General features: G+C 48.3%; 4 protein-coding genes across 4 annotated transcripts in view; 2 read left to right on the plus strand and 2 right to left on the minus strand.

The window, feature by feature from the left end:
• Positions 1–64: 64 nt before the first annotated feature.
• On the minus strand, positions 65–8,661 carry wdr83 (WD repeat domain containing 83). The gene is made up of 9 exons (XM_078531272.1): positions 8,549–8,661; positions 6,297–6,417; positions 4,521–4,626; positions 3,770–3,818; positions 3,130–3,256; positions 2,928–2,995; positions 2,172–2,280; positions 1,406–1,520; positions 65–467 (listed from the first exon to the last, which is right to left on the minus strand). Exons 1-9 carry the CDS (start codon positions 8,649–8,651, stop codon positions 315–317), a joined length of 951 nt encoding a protein of 316 aa, XP_078387398.1. The 5' UTR covers positions 8,652–8,661; the 3' UTR covers positions 65–314.
• Positions 8,452–13,627, plus strand: wdr83os (WD repeat domain 83 opposite strand). Its single transcript, XM_078531273.1, has 4 exons — positions 8,452–8,744; positions 10,482–10,587; positions 12,037–12,134; positions 13,042–13,627. Exons 1-4 carry the CDS (start codon positions 8,710–8,712, stop codon positions 13,106–13,108), a joined length of 306 nt encoding a protein of 101 aa, XP_078387399.1. The 5' UTR covers positions 8,452–8,709; the 3' UTR covers positions 13,109–13,627.
• A 2,916-nt stretch (positions 13,628–16,543) lies between these two features.
• Positions 16,544–19,950, plus strand: alkbh7 (alkB homolog 7). Its single transcript, XM_078531282.1, has 4 exons — positions 16,544–16,808; positions 17,307–17,480; positions 19,105–19,229; positions 19,572–19,950. The coding sequence occupies exons 1-4, from the start codon at positions 16,572–16,574 to the stop codon at positions 19,711–19,713; spliced, it is 678 nt and encodes a 225-aa protein (XP_078387408.1). The 5' UTR covers positions 16,544–16,571; the 3' UTR covers positions 19,714–19,950.
• A 643-nt stretch (positions 19,951–20,593) lies between these two features.
• gtf2f1 (general transcription factor IIF, polypeptide 1) overlaps positions 20,594–21,852 on the minus strand; it is an 87,255-nt gene continuing 85,996 nt past the window's right edge. The window contains exon 15 of the mRNA XM_078531277.1: positions 20,594–21,259. The gene's annotated coding sequence lies outside the window, so the exon portion shown is untranslated. The remainder of the gene's footprint in view (positions 21,260–21,852) is intronic.

Here is a 21,852-nt window from a genome sequence, read left to right on the forward strand (position 1 = left end):
TTTTCTCCACAGGGAATCCTGACATTAAAAACACAAATTAACTCACATCACAGTGAACCTCAGCCAGCTCTGAAAGGAATAATTTTATTCGCAAAAAAATTTAAAAAAAAACATGGACAAGAGATTCTCAAAGACAGATGAAGAGTCCTTGTGCCGTTATCCCCATCATCGTCCTGGTTGTGAATGTGTGGCTCACTCTTTGATCTCATCTCTCCGCGTGCTTGTTTGGGAGTGAGGCTCAAGAGAGAGCTTCTGTCCTGCCCTTTAGCCCCTGTAACCAGTGACCGTGGCAAAATACGTGGGCCTGGTGATGGTCAAGAGGTGCTCTGTGTGTCTGCCTCATAGCTCTCGTCTCCCCAGAGCTGGACAGCACCCTGGGTGGCAGTGAGCAAACAGGACTGTGTGGGATGGTAGCTCAGTGACTGCACTACACCCTTCCCAACGGGTAGAGTGACAGCACAGGATCCCTGCAACCAAAAAAGTACAGCATATTTAAAATAGAACATCCACCAACAACCAGCTCCACACATCCCAAAGAGCTTTGCAGACAATTAATTACCAAGCATGTCACTTTGTACTGTCAGGAACGTGGCTGATAATCTGCACAGCAAGATCCCACACACAGCAACCTGATAATGACAAGGTAAGCTGTTAGTGATGTTGGTTGAGGATCAAGGTACCAGGTTGAACTCCCCTGCTATTCTCAAATAATGCTATGGCACCTTTTACACCCACCTGAGAGAGCAGACAGGGCACAGTCTCTCAGTGAGGCACTAGAGTTTGATCCTGGATTACCTGCTTAAATCTCTGAAGTGGAACTTAAGTTCACAACTTTGTGACTGAGGCTGCCAGGTGCCACTCCTGTACCTCATCCAATAACCATTCCTTCTGTGTGAGTCTAGACCGTGCAGGTTGTCTAACTCAACCAAATCCACTCCTAAAATCATGGAATAGTTACATCAGAGAAAGAGGCCAATCAGCCCATCATGTCCATGTTGGCCCTCTGCAGGAACAATTCACCTAGTGCCAATACTCCCATGCCTTCTCCCCGTATCCCTGCACATTTTTCCTTTTCAGATAACAGTCTAGTTCCCTTTTGAATGCCTCGATCGAACCTGCTTCCACCACAGTCAGGCAGCACATTCCAGATCCTAACCACTCGCTGTGTGAAGAAGTTTCTCCTCATATCTCCATCACTTCTTATGACCTTAAATCTGTGCCCTCTGGTTCTCGATCCGTCCGACAATGGGAACAATTTCTCCCTATCTACTCTGTCCAAATCCTTCATGATTTTGAATACCTCAATCAAATCTCCCCTCAGCCTTTTCTTCTCAATGGAGAATCCCCAGGAGCTGGCACCAGAAGTAATCAGGATAATAAGTCAATGTGTGGAGGTTCTGCTCACCTCGACCAGATCCCAGAAATAGACAAGCCCATCCTCGGAACCGCTCACCACGTGTGTGTCAGACTCATTGAAGCAGCAATCCAGCTTGTATTCTGTGTTCTTGTGTCCTGTATAGCTGTTGAAACAAAGTGAAACTCAAGTTCAGTGTCTGGAGAATGGGGTTTAGTTCAGCCACCTGTCTCGTTGCTAGGTTTCAAAGCAAGTCAGTCACTCAAATACTGCTGGCTGATGACATGGCAGTGCATCCACTTTGGGACCAGGGGAAAGGCAACCACTCTCGGCCAATCACAAGCTTAATTTTGGTGATTCAAACAAGCCCGGGGAGCTGAATCTCCCTCTTCCCATCTCTATTAAAGTTGTCAAATTCCTGTGCAAGTTGTAGTCCCAGCTTTCTGATTAGGACAATATGGGACTAGGGGGAAATCATAGAGAAATGAGAGAGTCTCCACTCACTGGAGCAATGGAAAGCAGGGAATCTCACATCAGGAGTGGCACAGGAACAAGAGTGAGAGGGATATCACTGACAGGGAACTGCAAAACACCAATAATATCTCTCAGTGCAATTCCCCCCTGTGAACTGTGCAAACCCCTGGTCAGCGCTGAGTGACCTGAACTATCATCTCTGCCTTTGGTTAGGGGAGAAGGGCAGGTTGGCCCGTGTTCCCTAGAGGGCAACTGAGAAAAACTGCTTTTGGGGGCAGTTGATGTTTGATTCTGCCTTTGGTTCACCTGTCTCAGGAGATGACTAATACAGGATTTCACTTACTCGCCAAGGAGCTCCCCAGTCTCCTTATCCAACAGGCGCAGTGTGGAATCCAGGCTCGAGCTGAGCGAACACTGACCATCCCTGCTGAAACATACACTTGATATCGGACCTGTGAGAGAGGAAAATAAAGTCTGTCTGTGATAGAGACATGCTGACTGTCTGCAGCACTGATAGCAACACACACTAGCATTGAGATACTGTCAAGTACTGAGATACACACACTGACTGTCACGCACTGAGATATGCACACTGACTGTCACGCACTGAGATATGCACACTGACTGTCACGCACTGATATACACACACTGACTGTCACGCACTGATATACACACACTGACTGTCACGCACTGATATACACACACTGACTGTCACGCACTGAGATATGCACACTGACTGTCACACACTGATATACGCACACTGACTGTCACGCACTGAGATACACACTGACTGTCACACACTGATATACGCACACTGACTGTCACGCACTGAGATACACACTGACTGTCACACACTGATATACGCACACTGACTGTCACGCACTGATATACACACACTGACTGTCACGCACTGAGATACACACACTGACTGTCACACACTGAGAGACGCACACTGACTGTCACACACTGAGATACACACACTGACTGTCACGCACTGAGATCCGCACACTGACTCTTTAGAACTGAGAGATGCAGACTATCAATGTGAGCTGATATGATTCCATCCTGTTAAGATTTAATATTCGCCATCTTGACTTACTTCCAATGAAATCTGCAAACAGTTGTCCCATCCGTAGATCATATCTCCGAACCCGTCCATCAACGGACCTGAAACAACATGAAGCTGTTATGATGCACAGCAAATCTACTAGTTACACAAGACTCACTAAATCTCAAGCCAACCACTCCTGTACACTGGGGGTTTTGATCTGTATCTATGACTGGATTTGCTGTTCACCCACCCTGACAGAATTTCATGGTCTGAAACTTTCACACTGGAAATCCCATCCTTCGCTTCATTTAAGATTTGAATGGGCTCCGATGTCCGTGAGCGACAGTCCCAGCATCGAATCGAGGTATCGATGGAACCTGCAATCAGATTCTCCGGTTAGTCAGTGTGCAATGTTAACACAGCATCAAAATGTAAACAAGTGGGGAGATTAGAACCTGCAGCTAACTCCCAGTAAAAACAATTGATGAAGTAAGCTGAAAGGATCAGACTGAACAGTACAACAGGCTCAAGGGGCAGAATGGCTGATTCCTGTTGTTAAGTTGCACTATCTAATTTCTCACACTAGGAGGGGCTGTCCTTGTGAGGACACGAACAATGTAAAACAAAAGAACTGACATCAGCCTCACTAACTAGACACACTGCATAATACGGAGGGGAGGAAGCAAGTAATATTCCTGTACCTGCCCCCCTGCCCGCTGACCCCTGCCTTTTGACCCACTGACCTCTGCCCACTACATCCCGTCCACCACCCACTCTATTCAATAGCAGGTGAAGCAAAGTCACAGATTGATTTAAGGCCAGGGTTGTGAAAGGTGGAAGTGTGTCGCCTGTGTGCCCTGACTGGATCCCACAGGAAGCCCAACATTCACCTGAAACAATGACAGTTGACTCCTCGTTGAATTGAACACAGTTCACTTTCTGTAAAAAAAAACAGAGGGGAACAATGAGTGGCATTTGAAGGAAAGAGGGCAATGAGCAAGAGCAGAGTTAGGTGAGTGAAGATGATATTCGACGGTTAGCTTTGAAGAGGATTCTAAAGGTGGGGAAGGGCTTACAACAGAAAACCTGTACAAAGTGGGGATAAGACGACTTTAAAAATTCGTTTGTGGGACGTGGGTATCGCTGGCTGGGCCAGCATTTATTTCCCATCCCTAATTGCCCTTGAGAAGGTGGTGGTGAGCTGTCTTCTTGCAGTCCATGTGGTGTGGGTACACCCACAGTGCTGTTAGGGAGGGAGTTCCAGGATTTTGACCCATTGGCAGGATCACCGATTAAATCTCCATAGCAGCAGGTGCGGGAAAACGGTCAGTGAGTTGGCTAATGACATCCCTGGCCCCTCCTTCCCGCCAACACTATTCCAGATCTGGTAGGTAAGGTTGTTGATTGACTTTTTTTATTAATTCACAGGATTCGCTGGCTGGGCCAGCATTTATTGCCCGCCCCTAGTTGCCCTTGAGAAGGTGGTGGTGAGCTGCTTTCTTGAACCGCTGCAGTCCCTGTGGTGTAGGTACACCCACAGTGCTGTTAGGGAGGGAGTTCCAGGATTTTGACCCAGCGACAGTGAAGCAATGGTGATATATTTCCACAGTGCTCTGTTTATTTACCAAACAGCTTTCTTACCCCTCCGTGACCCCGGAATTTCCGGACCAGCCGCCCCGTCGCCACATCCCACAGGATGACAGTTTTATCGGCTCCACATGAGCAGATCTGGCTATTATCACAGGAGCTGAGGGAAATGAGAAGTCAGAGTATGAGTGAATCAAAGGGAACCTGGAGCAGGAATATTTGCAGAAAGCTCAGGCCAATATTCGACCCCACACTCCAATTCACAGGGCTAAAGGTCAGGGGGCTGAGCACCAGCTGACCCTGGGGGCAAAAGTCATGGGCTGGGGTCACGTCCACATCAAAACCAATACAAATGTAAAAGGAAAATGTGGGTTTGGGATGGGGAAAGGATAACCAGCACAGTGCAGGGGGCCATTCAGCCCATCACTGCTGTGCCAGCTCTTTCAGTGAATTGTTATAAAAGCTGTGTCTGTGGAGATTTTCCTGGGTAGACTTGGGACTCAACAGTGAGACACTGGATAGCAGCCAGCAAGTCAGCACCTGATAGAGAGGAGAAAACATTGACCATAAGAACAAAATAGGAGCAGGAGTAGGCCATTCAGCCCCTCAAGCCATTCATTAACATCTTGGCTGATCTGTCCCAGGCATCAGCTCCTCTTTCATGCCAGCTCCTCATAGCCCTCAACTCCCCGATATTCCAAAAATCTATCTACCTCCTCTTTAAATAACTTCAGTGATCTAGCCTCCACACCTCTCTGGTGTAGAGAATTCTAGACATTCACTACCCTCAGAGAAGAAATTCCTTCGCATCTCAGTTTTAAATGATTGTCCCCTTATTCTGTAATAATGTCCCCTAGTTCGAGACTCCCCCACTAGTAGAAACATCTTCTTGGCATCTACCCTGTCAAGCCCCCTCAGAATCTTGTACGTTTCAATAAGATCACCCCTCATTCTTCTAACCTTTAATGAATAAAGGCCTAGCCTGTTTAGCTGTTCTTGATAAGTCAACTCCTTCATCCCAGGAATCAGCCTAGTGAATCTCTTTTGAACTGCCTCCAATGCCAGTGTATCCTTTCTTAAATACGGGGACCAAAACTGTACGCAGTACTCCAGGTGCGGCCTCACCAACACCCTGTACAGTTGCAACAAGACTTCCCTATTTTTAAACTCCAACCCCCTAGCAATACAGGCCAAAATTCCATTTGCCTTCTTAATTACTTGCTGCCCCTGCATACTAACATTTTGTGTTTCATGCACAAGAACACCCAGATCCCTCTGTGCTGCACTTTCTTGGGATAATAGTCTGCTTTTTGATTCTTCCTACCAAAGTGCATGACCTCACACTTTCCTACATTAAATTCCATCTGCCAAGTTTTTGCCCACTCATTCAACCTGTCTATATCCCCTTGCAGATTCCTTATGCCCTCATCACAACATGCCCTCCCACCTATTTTTGTATCGTCAGCAAATTTGGAAACATTACACTTGCCCCCTCCTACAAGTCACTAATATAGATGTAAATAATTGAGGCCCTAGGACTGATCCTTGTGGCACTCCACTAGTTACGTCTTTCCAACCTGAAAAAGACCCATTAATCCCGACTCTGTCTTCTGTGTGTTAACCAATCCTCAATCCATGCTAATAAATTACCTCCAATACCGTGAGCTCCTACCTTGGGCAATAACCTTTTATGTGCACCTTAAAGAATGCCTTCTGGAAATTGTGTTTAGGACAATTGGTCTGCAGGGTATGACAACAGCATCATCCATTACCCTCAGACAATGCTGTTCACTGTGTAAATTGGGATGAAGGTGACAGTGAGGGTCTTACCCAGCAGAATCTAGAACCTCGTATCCATGGCCAGCGTAGGTCTTTAGAAGAGTTCCTCGATGTGGATTCCACAGCTTTAGGGATTTGTCACTGCCGCAGGTTAGACAGTAATTACCATCCGCTGGAATAGAAGAGAGAATATCATAGCTACCAAATACAGTGTCCTAAATACCACCCAAAGACACTGTCCCTAAACATCACCCAAACACACTCTCCCTTAAGACCACCCAAATAGATGTCCCTAAATACTACCCAAATACAGTGTCCCTAAATACCAACCAAACACACTGTCCCTAAATACCACCCAAAGACACTGTCCCTAAACATCACCCAAACACACTCTCCCTAAACACCACCCAAATAAATGTCCCTAAATACCACCCAAATACAGTGTCCCTAAATACCATCCAAACACACTGTCACTAAACACCACCCAAATACACTGAACAATAAATATCTTAACTATCCAGCACGAGCACATCACCTCTGGAATTGGCACTGTCTGGATCAGCAGGAGGATAGGGTTTGGGAGAAAAGGGTGTTTGTGGGAGAAAGGTACATACGGGGGTATATACAGGGGGGTGGGTTTATTTGGGGAGGGATATATAAGGGATTATATTTGGGGTTGGGGGTTTTGGGGTGTGGTATACATGGGGGTATATTGGGGACTGGGGATTTTAGGGAGGGGTATACAAGAGGGTAGATTTGGGTGGGTGTTGGGGAGGGTATACAAGGGGTTATATTGGGGGCTGGGGGTTTTGTGGAGGGGTATACATGGGGGCAAAGTGGGGTTTGGGGGTTTTGGGGAGGGGTACACAATGGGTATATTTGGGGTTGGGGAGAGCTATACAAGGGGGTATATTTGGAGTTAGGGTTTGAGTGAGGGGTAAACAAGGGGGTAGGGATTTTGGGGAGGGGTATACAAGGGGATATATTGGGAGTAGTGAGTTTTGGAGAGGGGTATACGAGAGGGTATATTGGGGTTTTGGGGAGGGGTATACAAGGGGGTAAATTGGGGGTTGGGAGTTTTGGGGAAGGGAATATCTGGGGTATATTGGGGTTGGGGTTTTGGGGATGGGTATACAAGGGGATTGGGATTTGGGGAGGGGAATACAAGGGGGTATATTGAGGGTTGGGGTTTTGGGGAGGGGTATACAAGGGGTTATATTGGAGGTTGGGGTTTTGGGGAGGGGTATACAAGGGGGTATATTGAGTGTTGGGGTTTGGGGAGGGGTATACAAGGAGGTATATTGGGAGTTAGGGTTTTGGGGAGGGGTATACAAGAGGGTATATTGGGGGTTGGGGTGTTGGGGAGGGGTATACAAGGGGGTATATTAGGGGTTGGGATTTTGGGGAGGGGTATACAAGAGGGTATATTGGGGGTTGGGGAGGGGTAAACAAGGGGGTATATTGGAGGTTGGGGTGGAGTATATTGGGGGTTGGGGTTTTGGGGAGGGTATATTGGGGTTTGGGGGAGGGTATATTGGGGGCTGGGGTTTTGAGGAGGAGTATATTGGGGGTTGAGGTTTTGGGGAGGGGTATATTGGGGGTTGGGGTTTTGGGGAGGGTATATTGGGGGTTGGGGTTTTGGGGAGGGGTATATTTGGCATTGGGAAGGGGTATATTTGGGGTTGGGGAGGAGTATACAAGGGGGTATTTTGGGGTGGGTTTTGGGGAGGGTATATTGGGGTTTGGGGGAGGGTATATTGGGGGCTGGGGTTTTGAGGAGGAGTATATTGGGGGTTGAGGTTTTGGGGAGGGGTATATTGGGGGCTGGGGTTTTGGGGAGGGGTATGTTGGGGTTTTGGGGAGGGGTATATTTGGCGTTGGGAAGGGGTATATTTGGGGTTGGGGAGGAGTATACAAGGGGGTATTTTGGGGTGGGTTTTGGGGAGGGGTATATTGGGGTGGGTTTTGGGGAGGGGTATACAAGGGGGTATTTTGGGGTGGGTTTTGGGGAGTGGTATACAAGGGGGTATTTTGGGGAGGGGTATTTTGGGGTGGGTTTTGGGGAGGAGTATACAAGGGGGTATTTTGGGGTGGGTTTTGGGGAGGGGTATTTTGGGGTGGGTTTTGGGGAGGGGTATACAAGGGGGTATTTTGGGAGGGGGGTGGGGTTTGGAGGCGGGACCGTGCTTCCTGCAGTTTGATCCTCCGGCCGCTGTGGGCGCTGACTCCAGCCCGGGGCCTTTAAGAATCCGCGGCCGCTCGCGCCCGGGGCGGGGGGAATTAGTGTCGGAGGGTTGGGTTACCGTTGAAGCGAACGGCCCGGACGGCCCCCTGTCCGCACGGGAAAGTCCGGAGCTGCCGGTTCGGGAACCGCGGAGCCTGAGGCCGGGGAGCCGGAAACGCCATCGCCGAAAATACGGACAGATTTCCGGTTCCGGGTGAAGGTCACGGAGGCTGCGGCAAGATGGCGGATCCGCGGCGGCCGAACAAAATCCTCAGGTGAAGCCCAGAGAGAGAATCCGGACCGAGATCCGGGTCTGTCCCCCCCCCCCCCCCGGGGCGGGGGTTATTCTCCACTCGAGTCACCCCCCCCCCCACAATATTTCCTCATCCCAATCTCCCCCCACCCCCCCCAATACACTTGTCCTTCCTCCCCCTCCCCCCCTTTAACCCATGGACACCCTTCATGTCACCCACTCCCTGTGGTTGTGAGCCCCACTCTCCGGCTGAAGAGGTTTCTCCTGAATTCCCGCTTGGATTTCCTGCTGACCCTTATGTTGACGGCCTCTAGCCCTGCTCTTCTCCGCAGGAGGAAACCTTCCCCCTGGAGCCGCTCAGTAGAATCTCCTCATTATAAAGACCGATATTCGGTGATCCCTCGGCCCCTTTCAGGAGAGGGAGAGACCCCCAGCCTGTCAGTCATTTCCTGATGTGTAAACCTGCACATCTCTGGAATCATCCATGGAAATCTGCTCCGCGCCCTCTCCAGCCCTTTTTTTTTTAAATAAATATATGATGGCCAGAACTATTGCAGTACTCCCTAACTGTGCTCTAACCAAGGTTTGAGACAGGCCCCATAATTTCCTTACTTTACAATTCTATCCCATCTAGATATTAAACCTAATGCTTGCTTTGCCTTTTCTGTCCTGAAGCCAGCTCGCAACCCATTCTGCCACTTGTCCCCGGACTTCACATTCTCTGACCTTATCCATTAGTCTATTATGAGGCACCTTATCGAAGGCCATTTGAAAATCTAGACAAATTACATGTACAGTATTAACATTGTCTACTCTCTCTATTATCTCCTCTAAAAATTTAACAAGGTTGATCAAGCAAGATTTACCCTTTTGAATTCCATGCTGGCTATTCATTATTGTATTTCTCATTTCTAGGTGTTCTTCCATTCTCTCTCTTAGTAAGGATTTCATTATTTTTCCTAACCACTAGGTTAAGATGATTGGTCTATAATTCACTGGACATGTTCTGTCCCACTTAAATATAAGAAATACACTTGCTGAAGGGTAGAGCTCTGCCTTTGTATAATGCTGGGGCAGAGTACTGGTGGGGCAGGTCTGTCACGCTATAACACTGGGATACCATGCTGGTGGATACAGGTCTGCCAATGTATAACAATGGGGTACAGTACTGGTGGGGACAGGTCCATCACTGTATAACACTGGGGTACAATACTTGTGAGGACAGGTATGTCTCTGTACAACATTGGGGTAGAGTACTAGTGTGGGCAGGTCTATCACTGCAACACTTGGGTACAAATACTAGTGCGGATAGATCTGTCACTGTGCAACACTGGGGTAAAGTATAGGTGGTACAGGTCTGTCACTGTACAACACTGGGGTACAGTGCTGGTGGGGACAGGTCTGTCACTGGATAACACGGGTACAGTGCTGGTGGGGACAGGTCTGTCACTGGATAACACTGGGGTACAGTGCTGGTGGGGACAGGTCTGTCATTGGATAATGCTGGGGTAAGGTACTGGTGTGGACAGATCTGTCACTGTATAATGCTGAGCTACAGTACTGGCGAGGACAGGTCTTTGTTATTGTATAGCACTGGTGTACAGTTCTGGTGAGGACAGGTCTGCCACTGTATAACACTGGGGTAAAGTGTAGGTGGTGACTGGTCTGTCATTGTGTAGTGCTGCATGTATATATGAGAAAGGTTCTGTGTTGCTCATCTTTCAACCTTAATCTCTGAAACTTGTTCATTTAATTCCAGGTACAAACCACCCGCCAGTGATAATAACCCAACCCTAGAGGATCCAACTCCTGATTATATGAACCTGCTTGGGATGATCTTCAGCATGTGTGGTCTGATGTTAAAGGTACTCCCATCCCATCCTTTCCTTCTCTCTTCCTGAGTGGTGATTCTGAGTGCTCGCTCCCTGTTGAGCTTCACGGTAAAAGGAACCAGGCTATGAGCCTAATCCAGAGAACCACACAGCAACCTGACAAACAGAACTCTAGGCAGATTTCTCCCACCTTAATTTGAGGGTTGTGGGGTCTATTGTCTTTAGTCTGACATTGCTGCTTCTTGGGGTCTGAAACGGGCGTAGGTTGGGGTTTGATACGGGTGTAGTTTGGGGTTGGGGTTTGATACGGGTGTAGTTTGGGGTTTGATATGGGGGTAGATTGGGGTTGGGGTTTGATACGGGTGTAGTTTGGGGTTGGGATTTGATACTGGGGTAGTTTGTGGTTGGGGTTTGATACGGGGGTAGTTTGTGGTTGGGGTTTGATACGGGTGTAGTTTGGGGTTGGGGTTTGATATGGGTGTAGTTTGGGGTTGGGGTTTGATCCGGGTGTAGTTTGGGGTTGGGGTTTGATACGGGTGTAGCTTGGGGTCGGGGTTTGATACGGGTGTAGTTTGGGGTCGGGGTTTGATACGTCTGTAGTTTGGGTTCGGGGTTTGGTACGGGTGTAGTTTGGGGTCGGGGTTTGATCCGGGTATAGTTTGGGGTTGGGGTTTGATCCGGGTGTAGTTTGGGGTTGGGGTTTGATCCGGGTGTAGTTTGGGGTTGGGGTTTGATCTGGGTGTAGTTGGGGTTTGATCCGGGTGTAGTTTGGGGTTGGGGTTTGATCCGGGTGTAGTTTGGGGTTGGGGTTTGATCCGGGTGTAGTTTGGGGTTGGGGTTTGATCCGGGTGTAGTTTGGGGTTGGGGTTTGATCCGGGTGTAGTTTGGGGTCGGGGTTTGATCCGGGTGTAGTTTGGGGTCGGGGTTTGATCCGGGTGTAGTTTGGGGTCGGGGTTTGATCCGGGTGTAGGTTGGGGTTGGGGTTTGATCCGGGTGTAGTTTGGGGTTGGGGTTTGATCCGGGTGTAGTTTGGGGTTGGGGTTTGATCCGGGTGTAGTTTGGGGTTGGGGTTTGATCCGGGTGTAGTTTGGGGTTGGGGTTTGATCCGGGTGTAGTTTGGGGTTGGGGTTTGATCCGGGTGTAGTTTGGGGTTGGGGTTTGATCCGGGTGTAGTTTGGGGTTGGGGTTTGATCCGGGTGTAGTTTGGGGTTGGGGTTTGATCCGGGTGTAGTTTGGGGTTGGGGTTTGATCCGGGTGTAGTTTGGGGTTGGGGTTTGATCCGGGTGTAGTTTGGGGTTGGGGTTTGATCCGGGTGTAGTTTGGGGTTGGGGTAGGGGTTTGATACGGGTGTAGTTTGGGGTTGGATCCGGGTATAGTTTGGGGTTGGGCTTTGATCCGGGTGTAGTTTGGGGTTGGGGTTTGATATGGGATGTGTTTGCAGTGCCCAGGGATTGATGTCTCTCTCCCTCTCACTGTCTCTAGTTGAAGTGGTGTGCCTGGATTGCTGTCTACTGCTCCTTTATCAGTTTTGCAAACTCGCGCAGCTCAGAAGACACCAAACAAATGATGAGCAGCTTCATGTATGTGAAACCTTTTCCTTTTATTCTCATTCATTTCAGCTTCAAATGTCACAAACATTTCTCAGTCGATGATGCACTTTAAGAAACTGTTACAATGCAGGAAATGCCAGTCGGCCCTCACACAGAAAGCTCCCACAGAACAGCTGTCGGAGAAATCAAATAAATGAACATTTTATCTATATCCACCAATGTCGATTGCAGGTAAAGTATTGGCCTCAGGACACCCCCTGCCCCTGCCCCTTACCATCCAACACCCCACGCCCCAGCTCTTCTAACCTTTAACCTGAGAGGACAGACACGGGTTTGGGATTGAACATCTCATCCACAAGTTGTTACCACCAACGGTGCAGCGCTCACTCAGCGCTGTCCCACCCCCCCCCCCCCCCCCCCCCCAGTGCTCCCTTAGTACTGACCCCCCCAGCGCTGTCTCAGTGCTGACCCTCCCCCCGGCGCTCCCTCAGCGTTGACCCCCACCTCACCCCTCCCTCAGTACTGACCTCCCCTGCACACGGCGCTCACTCAGCGCTGTCCCACGCCCCCGCGGTCCCTCAGCGCTGACCCTCTCTCCCCCCCCACCCCCCCTGCTCCCTCAGCGCTGACCCCCACCCCACCCCCAGCACTCCCTCAGTACTGACCTCCCCTCCCCCCAGCGCTCCCTCAGTACTGATCCCCCAGGTGAGCCCTCAGCACTGCCCTTCTGAAGCACATTGAGAAATAAGTTGTTGCTGGATTTGATGCAGGGCTGGAAGGGCCATGGTGAGGGTATTGGTGCCTTGGGGAGGGTAAGGAGGTGGTTTAGAGGGTTTTGTTGAGGGAGAATGTCAGGTGCAGGTGCTGGGAGACCATCTTTGTGATTTGTGACGTGTTATTGCTGCGAGCCCTGACCTTTCACCTCTTTGTTTTTCAGGTTGTCAATTTCAGCAGTGGTGATGTCATACCTGCAGAACCCGCAACCCATGTCCCCGCCATGGTAACGGGCCAGGCCCCTCCCTCACCCCGGTAACACCATGGTAACGGGCCAGGCCCCTCCCTCACCCCGGTAACACCATGGTAATGGGCCAGGCCCCTCCCTCACCCCGGTAACACCATGGTAACGGGCCAGGCCCCTCCCTCACCCCGGTAACACCATGGTAATGGGTCAGGCCCCTCTCTCACCCTGGTAACACCATGGCAACGGGCCAGGCCCCTCCCAGGAATGACTGGTACCGCGGCCACGCCCAACCATCACACTTGCATCTCTCCCTTCCTCCATCGGTAACCTGCCCTCTCCTCTACTTGGTTATGGCCACAGATGCCCCCCCCTCCCAAGTCGCCGTCTTGATAGCAGACTTGACCCACCTTCCCCCTCACTCCCAGGGCAGCAGACATGATAAAACCCTTCTTCTTCCCTGGACATGGTTTGTGTTGTACAAAGATCAGGGGAGAAGCTGTGAGATTGTTGAACAAATAAACTTACTCAAACTTGGAAATAAAATCTAATTTAGCAGCTCTGATCAGCTTTACAATTACTTTTTAATTGTGACTTGAAGCACATTGAGGGGGGTGGCGGGGGGGGGGGGTCACAATGAGGGCTCAGACTCGGCCTGTCACTCTGAAATTTCACCGTGGCTGAAAACTGGCACCAATTCACTGAATCAGCTGAGCCTCAGGCTGCTCTGCTCCCTCCTGGGTAGCTTGTCGTACTGTGTCCCTTAACATTTCCGTTTCCTCCTGTTTTGCAAGAATTCTCATTCGGACTTGATTCAATGAGGAACTCGTTTTGTAAACAAAAAAGGTACAAATGTGAATTAGCAGCAGGAGCTAGTTGTCAGATTCATTTTAGAATACTAATTCATCTAAACCAGGTTGTTCTGAGTCTATTTCCTAAAAGTACTTTGTCGTTTGATAGTACAGAACTGGGGTATTGCTGAAAAAAGAGACATGTCGAAGCTTTTCCTTTTGAACTCATCAGGACACATTGCAAGAATACCAATATAAGCGGAAATCAACAATTTATACTGTATGTGAAGAGAGTGCTGATTGGTTGGCAAGTGGCGTAGCCATTGAGAATGCACCACTGAAGGGGACTGACAGCTAACTGGCAAGCATTGTTTGAGATTTAAACCAGGCAGCTTGACCCTGATGGGTCAAGGTATTACCCTGAGGAATGAGTCAGCGAATGGCTGTCCCTTATTTTGTTTAGCTGAAACAGGCACAATGTGTGTACATGCTCTTTCTGTCTGCAACAAACGGCCCTGTGTATTAATATATGTAGCTTCCAGTACACGCAAATGCACCACACTGCGCGACCAACTGATTGGTTGTCAGCGTAATTCTTAGCACACTGAGGGTTATTTAGCAAATGTTGTCCAATCACAGAATCACTTCTAATGTTGGACACTGTACTTTGAGCTTTGCAAACACGGGCTATGGTTTGTACCTTGCCTGTTGCAAACAGTGGCTGGGACATGCTGTTTGGTTTAAGTTTCAAACAATACTTGGCAGTTAACTGTCAGTCACCATCAGTGGAGCATTTTCCATGGCAATGCTACTTACCAACCAATCAGCACTCTCTTCACATACAGTATAAATTGTTGTTTTCCCCCTTACATTGGTATTCTTGCAAGTGTCCTGATGAGTACAAGAAGAAAAACATTGTGTCTCTTTTTTTCAGCAATAGTAAAAGTACTTTGGCTAATGAATAACATGTTTCACACTGTTTGATTCTCAATATGCAAAATGTTACATTGTTTAAGAAAGATCCTTATGTCTTGAGTTTTTTTTCTTTGCAATGGTCAAGTATTGCAACATCTTGCATTTTAAAGCTAGTTACAGTCTAACATCTCACTGAATAAAGACATGAAGAATAAAGCTCTTGTGAGCTTTTTTCAATGCTGCAAAAGAATTCTGTTATTCCTTATAATGCTGGAGATCAGAGGTAATCAACCTTCACACGTTCCTTCAGGTGCACAGGTTTAAACATATCACTCTCTTTCGCAGTGACAAATTAATAAGTAACACACTGCACAATTTCCAGTTTTGACATATCTTCATTTACTTTCCCTGCAGTCACTTTTTCCAAGTCTTTCAGAGAACAAAAAAAAACGTGTGTATTAGGCTTTGCCTCGGTGCTGCTTTCCCTGGTCAGCTTGCTGAACAGCGCAGCTCCACCAGGCAGCCAGCAGCAGAGTTTATCCTCTTGGGGGAAGGGTGAGTGACGGCTCCCTCCAGTCTGCCCCCCGGCCTCGTGTTTGGCAGAGGGAGAGATTTTCCGGCTCTGACCACATTGGAGCAGTTGGCGGCCAAGGCTGGAAAAAAAAATTAAAAACAGCGAATTCCCGTAATTCAAAAGTTGTTGGAAATTTCCCATCCCTGCCAGTGCCCAGGGCAATATTCACCATTCAACCCTTAGTTCACCAACCAGAGAGACTGTAATAAAAAAAAACAGATGGACTATAATAAAAAAAATCAGAGAGACTGTAATAAAAAAAATCAGAGAGATTGTAATAAAAAAACCCAGAGGGACTGTAATAAAAAAAATCAGAGAGATTGTAATAAAAAAACCCAGAGGGACTGTAATAAAAAAAATCAGAGACTGTAATAAAAAACCCAGAGGGACTGTAATAAAAACCCAGAGGGACTGTAATAAAAAACCGAGAGACTAATAAAAACCCAGAGAGACTGTAATAAAAACCCAGAGAGACTAATAAAAACCCAGAGAGACTAATAAAAACCCAGAGAGACTGTAATAAAAACCCAGAGGGACTAATAAAAACCCAGAGAGACTAATAAAAACCCAGAGAGACTGTAATAAAAACCCAGAGGGACTAATAAAAACCCAGAGAGACTGTAATAAAAACCCAGAGAGACTAATAAAAACCCAGAGAGACTGTAATAAAAACCCAGAGGGACGGTAATAAAAAACCCAGAGAGACTAATAAAAACCCAGAGAGACTAATAAAAAACCCAGAGAGACTGTAATAAAAAACCCAGAGAGACTAATAAAAACCCAGAGAGACTAATAAAAACCCAGAGGGACTGTCCACTTCATTCCTACAATTTGCTGCCATCAATCCTGAATTTCCAGTTTCCCCTGGATCTGGGGCTCTGAACTGGGGCAGAGATAGTGACCCCCCCCCCCCCCCAACCGAGTGGCCAATCCCAGCTGGACTCATAGGGTCAGTCATGGGAACGTGAGGAGGGGTCACAGGGGAAAGGTCACAGGGTACAGTCAGAGAGTAGAGATTATGGGGAAAGGGGACCTGGGAGGGTCAGAGGGGAGAGGTTATAAGGAGGGGCCGTTTGGAAATGAATATTTGTTCCTGGTGGTTGTTTTCTCATTACTGAAAGATAAAGGTAGATGGGGGCAGAGTGAACCTACAGCAAGGGATAGAGGTCGGAGGGCATTTGTGAGCAGTGCGCACGCGCCGATCCCACAATGCGGCGCTCCGTTCCAAGATGGCGGCGCCCATGCGGAGGAGTTTCCGGTGGTTGAGGCCTTTCGGCGGGAGGAGGCCGCACGCAGCCTCGGGCCTCCCGCACCTGCTGGGCTCTAACCCCGCGGTGCTGGAGCGGGTGTCCCGGGATGTGGAGCTGCGCCAGGAGTTCATCAGCCCGGAGGAGGAGGCGGCGATTCTCCGGGAGCTGGAACCGCGGCTCCAGAGGCAGCGATACCAGCGGGAGCATTGGGACCAGGTCCGGCCGCAGCTTCAACCTCCACCCGGGGGCCGAGGAGCAGCTCCCGGGCCTGAAACCCCCTCAGTACTGACCCTTTGACAGTGCAGCACTCCCTCAGTACTGACCCTCTGACAATGCGGCACTCTCTCAGTACTGACCCTGACAGTGCAGCACTCCCTCAGTACAGGCCGTCTGACAGTGCCGCACTCCCTCAGTACTGACCCTCTGACAGTGCAGCGCTCCCTCAGTACTGACCCTCTGACAGTGCAGCACTCCCTCAGTACTGACCCTGTGACTGTGCAGCACTCCCTCAGTACTGACCCTCTGACAATGCAGCACTCCCTCAGTACTGACCCTCTGACAATGCAGCACTCCCTCAGTACTGACTCGGCAACAGTGCAGTGGAAGTTGAGATTGTGACTCAAGTATTCCTGGTGTTCCATCCTTTATCTTTAAGGAGAATGTCCGCTGTAGTGGTCTGATTTTTAATTGATTTTTCAATGTGTTTGACACAAGGTAATCCATGGATACCGTGAGATAGAAAAATCACATTGGACTGAGCAGAGTGAATCTATTGTGCAGCGGCTGCGGGATATTGCGTTTTCTCCGGGAGTCCCCCAGCTCTCAATGGTACATGTGCTGGACCTTGAGAAAACTGGTTTCATCAATCCCCATGTGGACAGTGTGAAGGTAAATATCAGAAGCACATGATAATGTTGATACCACACCAAATGCAATGGCAGGGTTGTTATTTGTTCGATTCCTTTTGCTGCACATCTCTCCCTTTCAAGTATTTATCCAATTTCCTTTTGAAAGCTTTCCTTTTATGCACTTGCACTGTCCTTGCAGTTAATTCCAGATCATCAGAACTCATTGCCTAACATTAATTTCCTCATGTCGCTTCCAGTTCTTTTTCCAATCACTTTAAGTCTATTTCCTCTGGCTAGCGATCCCCCCTCAACCCTGCTAGAAAGAGTTTCTCCTTATACCGTCTCTCCTAAGGTACACCTCTTCACACTTATCCATATTAATTAGAATCTGCCATGTGTCTGCCAATCTCACCAGTCTGTCTGTGAACTCCTGAGGTTTGCTACAATGCTCTTCACTACTTACTATGTGGCCAAGTTTCCTATCACTGGTAAACTTTGAAAGTGTACACCCTGTACCTAAGTCCAGGTCACTTGTATATAACCAGAAAAATAACCACCCGAACACTGACCCCTGGAGGAACCCACTGCAGGCTTCTATCCAGTCAGAAAAACACATGTTCACCTCTACAGTCTGCCCCCCATCCTTCGATTATTCACCAAAATTACCACTGTCCCTTTAATCTTCTATTTCCTGACTAAGTCTGTTGTTTGCAACCCTGACCAATTCCTGCAGCTATGTCCTGGGCCTGCGATAATTGACTTCCAACAAACACAACCACAATCTTCCTTTGTGCTAGGTAGGGGTCCAGCCAGTGGCGAATTTTCCTCTTGATTCCCATTGACTTCAATTTTTACAAATTACAATTAAATTTTGCAATTCTTCTGTCCTAATCAGCTCACCATTTCTTGAACTATCTTTATACTTTTATACAAGTGCTTTGTGTTCCCTTTTATGTTTCTGTCCTCATACTCACTCTCTTTGCCAATCTTCAGTTTCCCTACGCACTCTATATTTTGCCTGGTTTTCAGTTGTATTCTGTACCTGACATACACCTCGTTTTACTATTTTATGTTAACCTCGATCTTCTTTCTCATCCAGGGGGAGTCTCTGGCTTTCAATGTCCCATCTTTGCTCCTTATGGGAATATGTTTGGTTTGCACCCAAACTATCTCCACCCCAAAGGCCTGTCATTGCACTTAATCTTGCTTTTGTAATCTATTTTTCTATTAACAAGGCATGTGTAATCCTTCACTTTATTACCGTAAGAGCCTTTTCAACTCATCCTACCCTCTTTAAAGATTTGTGTATATACACCACCACACCCTCACCCCTCCTCCCAACCAGGTGTCTCTATTCCTGCAATCCCTTTATAATTGTTCCAACTACTTTATATTGACTCTGCTCATTCTTCGGACCAAAATGTATCTGTTCTGTGAGTGTCCCTGTTGAAGATTCCTCAGTTTTCACAAGAATTGTTGCAAAAGTGAAGTTTTTAGATAGCTGACTAAAAGGGTCCCAAAGGCACAGACTGCCTCAGCGTCTGCAGTGGTGAGGAACTGTGTCTGTCTATGGCGTGGGGTTAATGGGGAAAGTGGGAACAGGAGACTGTTTGTCTGCGGTATGAGGATTGTTATTTATACCCTTTCCTCTCTCTGTCTCATAGTTCTGCGGGGATACCATTGCCGGGCTCTGCCTGTTATCGGGGAGTGTGATGCGTTTATTGAGTGAAGACAATGATGTGGATCGAGTAGATTTACTGCTGGAGAGACGGTCTGTCTACATCCTGAGGTGAGACTGCAGTGTGTGTGTCTGGGATCAGAAGGTCTCTGTGTGAGGCTGCTGCCCAGAGTGGGCATTGATGCACCCAACATCCAGTTCTCACCACTTTGATTCAGTCAATGGATTTTCTTCTTGTGAACCCTCTCCCTGCTCCAGAGTAACTAATATAATGGTAATCGCATGGCTAAAGCTTGCCTCAATGTCCTGGGCAGAGAAAGGCATTCTAACAGTCAGACCTGTGTGTGTGTGTGAATATTGGCTGTAACAGTCAGACCTGTGTGTGCGTGAGAGAAAATTGGCTGTAACAGTCATTGATCTGTCTTCCATCACCAGCACCTTGTTATGTTTCAGGGGGGTCGCCCGTTACCGATTCAGCCACCAGATCCTGCGAGACGAAGAGTCGTTTTTTGGGGAACAGAAGGTGCCTCGTGGACGGAGAGTTTCCATAATTTGCAGGAGCTTGCCGCTCGGGCCAGTGTCAAACACAGGCTGAGGCAGAATAGATCCATGGTCATCTGCACTGATCCAATATTCTACATAAATGAAGCAAACACCAAGGGTTGTGCATCTTGACCTTCCCTTGGCCTCTCTCTCTTTGTCTGTCCTTCCCCCCTCTCCTTCAATTACACACTGGAATCAGGACTTTGTGATATTACAATTTTTATTTAGATAAATTCAAGCACTGTGACAGCAGAACCTTTAGAATAAATAAATAATTTAGTTACATAAATATTTCAGGTTCCACAAACCATTGCCAATCTCCAAATGCTGAGGACCAGTGCAGTCCAATCTCCTTCTCCCCAGCCCATATAATCATCCCCACAAACAGAAAATAGGAATCTTTAAGTACAAACCTTTGCGCATTGCTTTAAGTATAAATACATCATTTTTACACAGTCAGACACCTGGAATGAGAAAGGCTGTAATTCTCCAAAATGCCAAACCCCACCCCTCTTGTATTTGTTCCCCCCCCACCCCCTTCACTGGAACAAAAGTTTGAATGTAACAAAAAACTGAGCCCAATGGAAGTGAAGAACTTTGTCTCTGACCTGCTCTGTGTTTCTCCACCAAGGCACATTACTGACCTTCTCTGTACCAACATGCTGGAGATTATTAAGTGAATGGTAGAAAGGAGGCAAGATTCAGAGAGAGCAGGGGGGGTGGAAATTAGGACTTAGGCAGGGAGGGAGATGGGGAAGAAATAAACAGCATGAGCACAAGATGGGGGAAGCCAGAGTAACATGAAAGAAGCATTGATGAGAGGAGCTTTACTGTCCAGAACTATCTGTAGTTCACCAAAAATGCCCACCCCCCCCCACCATCAACCCCACCCTCGTCCCACACAAAACTTTTATTTGTCTGAACCCAGATTTGGGACTTGCTCAGTTCTGTGGCTGTGCTAATACCATATGGACTGTCCTGTTATTACAACTCTTTCTGCCGCCCCCCCCCCCCCCCCCAAACTAGCCTGGCTGTCTGGGTTTTGCGTGCAATTGAGTCCAGCTTTGGTCCTGATTGTCCTGGGACTTTTGGTCTCTTTTGCCCCACCCCTGGCCTGTGCTCGGACAGTTACCCGATGCAGCTGCACTCAGAGGCTGAGAGTTTCTCCACCGTGTGCCAGTGATTGTCAATGTCCAGGAAGGTGACGTCTTTGAACTGGGTGGGGCGACAGCAGGGGTCGCTGACAATCTTCTCCTGCGACAGGTTGAGGAAGCCCGTTTTACGCAGCAGCAAGGAAAGAGTCAGGTCGTGGTTCGTCCTGGCCATGGGGCAGCTTCCGCTGCAGTACTTGAAAAGGACAATTTCATCTGAGTCGTAGCCGAGGCCCAGGTCCTGGACACGCAGCTGAAGGGCTCGGAGCCTGCAGTTCCTCTCCTCCCATTCCCCACCTTTCCTGGTCACTGACATTTTCCGTTTCCTCCGGGCTCTTCCCGGGTTTGACTGTGGCTCGAGCGACGAGCTGGATGTGGGAAATGGTGAAATTGTGAATTCCCCATCCGAGCGGACGTTAGGGACTCTCGCTAGGATGGCCCCTCGCTCTGAAAGACATGGGGGAAAAAAAAAACGTCATTTAATTTTCCTTTCAACAAACGTGTTAATTAGTTAAAAGCAAAAATACTGCGGACGCTGGACATCTGAAACAAAAATAAAAAATAACTGGAAAAACTCAGCGGGTCTGACAGCATCTGCGGAGAGGAATAATGAGTTAGCTTTGTGGGGGTAAACAGGGGGTGTGAGGGATGTGTCTGGGAGAAGCAGTGTTGTCACCAGTTCGGAAGCTGTCTTATGTGACAACATGAACCTGTTCCCCTCCCCATCGCTGCACACCCCAGCTACAAGGAAGCTCACTGGCGGGGTGGGAGGGGAAGGCAAAGTGTCAGATTGGGACACCTGCTGGGATGTCAGTTTTGGCCGTTCATCTCCCGAGATCCCGGACTCTCGCTGTGACCGTTTTCTGACGGGGCCACAGACCCTCAGTCTGGGGATGTTTTCCCAACCAGTCGTTAAGAGCGGGAACCCTGACCCGAATCCTTCGCGGCCCAGGCAACAAGGCCGATAGTAATGCCCCAAGTAAAGTAACTAACTAATTGACCTGCTCCAAGTTAAACGTTACTTGGATGATATTTTGCCA

This window comes from Cetorhinus maximus, chromosome 28 (genome assembly GCF_964194155.1).
Source record: "Cetorhinus maximus chromosome 28, sCetMax3.hap1.1, whole genome shotgun sequence".
In the NCBI taxonomy this organism is placed as follows: domain Eukaryota; kingdom Metazoa; phylum Chordata; class Chondrichthyes; order Lamniformes; family Cetorhinidae; genus Cetorhinus; species Cetorhinus maximus.